The sequence below is a fragment of the Phycomyces blakesleeanus genome (assembly GCF_001638985.1).
Source record: "Phycomyces blakesleeanus NRRL 1555(-) unplaced genomic scaffold PHYBLscaffold_5, whole genome shotgun sequence".
NCBI lineage: Eukaryota > Fungi > Mucoromycota > Mucoromycetes > Mucorales > Phycomycetaceae > Phycomyces > Phycomyces blakesleeanus.
In genome coordinates this window covers 800,793-801,475 of record NW_017265138.1, presented here as the reverse complement: position 1 = coordinate 801,475, position 683 = coordinate 800,793, and the positions used below count along the sequence as shown (strand labels likewise).

General features: G+C 37.2%; 1 protein-coding gene across 1 annotated transcript; it reads left to right on the top strand.

The window, feature by feature from the left end:
- Positions 1-229: 229 nt before the first annotated feature.
- PHYBLDRAFT_108993 (hypothetical protein) lies at positions 230-433 on the top strand (the record flags this gene model as incomplete). Its single annotated transcript, XM_018428085.1, has 1 exon — positions 230-433. A coding segment is annotated over one exon (204 nt), but the record flags the coding sequence as incomplete, so codon positions are not given.
- Between the last annotated feature and the right edge of the window lie 250 nt (positions 434-683).

The following is a 683-nucleotide window of genomic DNA, read 5'->3' as shown; positions in this document are numbered from 1 at the left end:
CTCCTGAGAGTAAGTATCAAATAATCAATTAATTTCTTTTAGAAACACTTAGCGGCATGTCAGTCAGAGAATTAAATAGTAATAGAAGAAGGAGAAGAAGAAAAAAAAGATAATAACGCTATTGTAATCTTTTATTATTATTATAAATAAAATAAAATAAAATAAAATAGCTGAGGCACTAGACCGCTGGTTTGAAGACCTTCTCGAATATGAACGTAACCTGGAAGCAATGGCATCAGCAAGTGTCGATCCAAAGTACAAGGAAGAGATTCAGCATGTAGACCAGTGGTTCTGTTATCTCAACGAAGCCGAGCGTACGGCTGCTATTTATTCATTATTGCAACACTCGAGCCAAGTACAAATTAGATTCTTTATTACCGTACTGCAGCAAATGAATAACAAGGATCCAGTTGATGCCCTGTTGTCCCCTGCTCATCCAGAAAAATGTAAGTTTTATACTGTGTTGCATTGCGTTGCGTTGCGTTGTACCTTTTTATTTATTTATTTATTTATTTATATATATATTCTATTTTATTGTATAGCGGATATGCAAACTCAAATGACAAGCGCAATGGCAAAGGCAGAGTATGAGGCTAGCCAGAAACTATTGTCTGTGTTGCCATACCAGACTGGTAATGTAGTGAGTCGCCCACCGGGTGCAAATCGTCGTGCATTAGACCGGC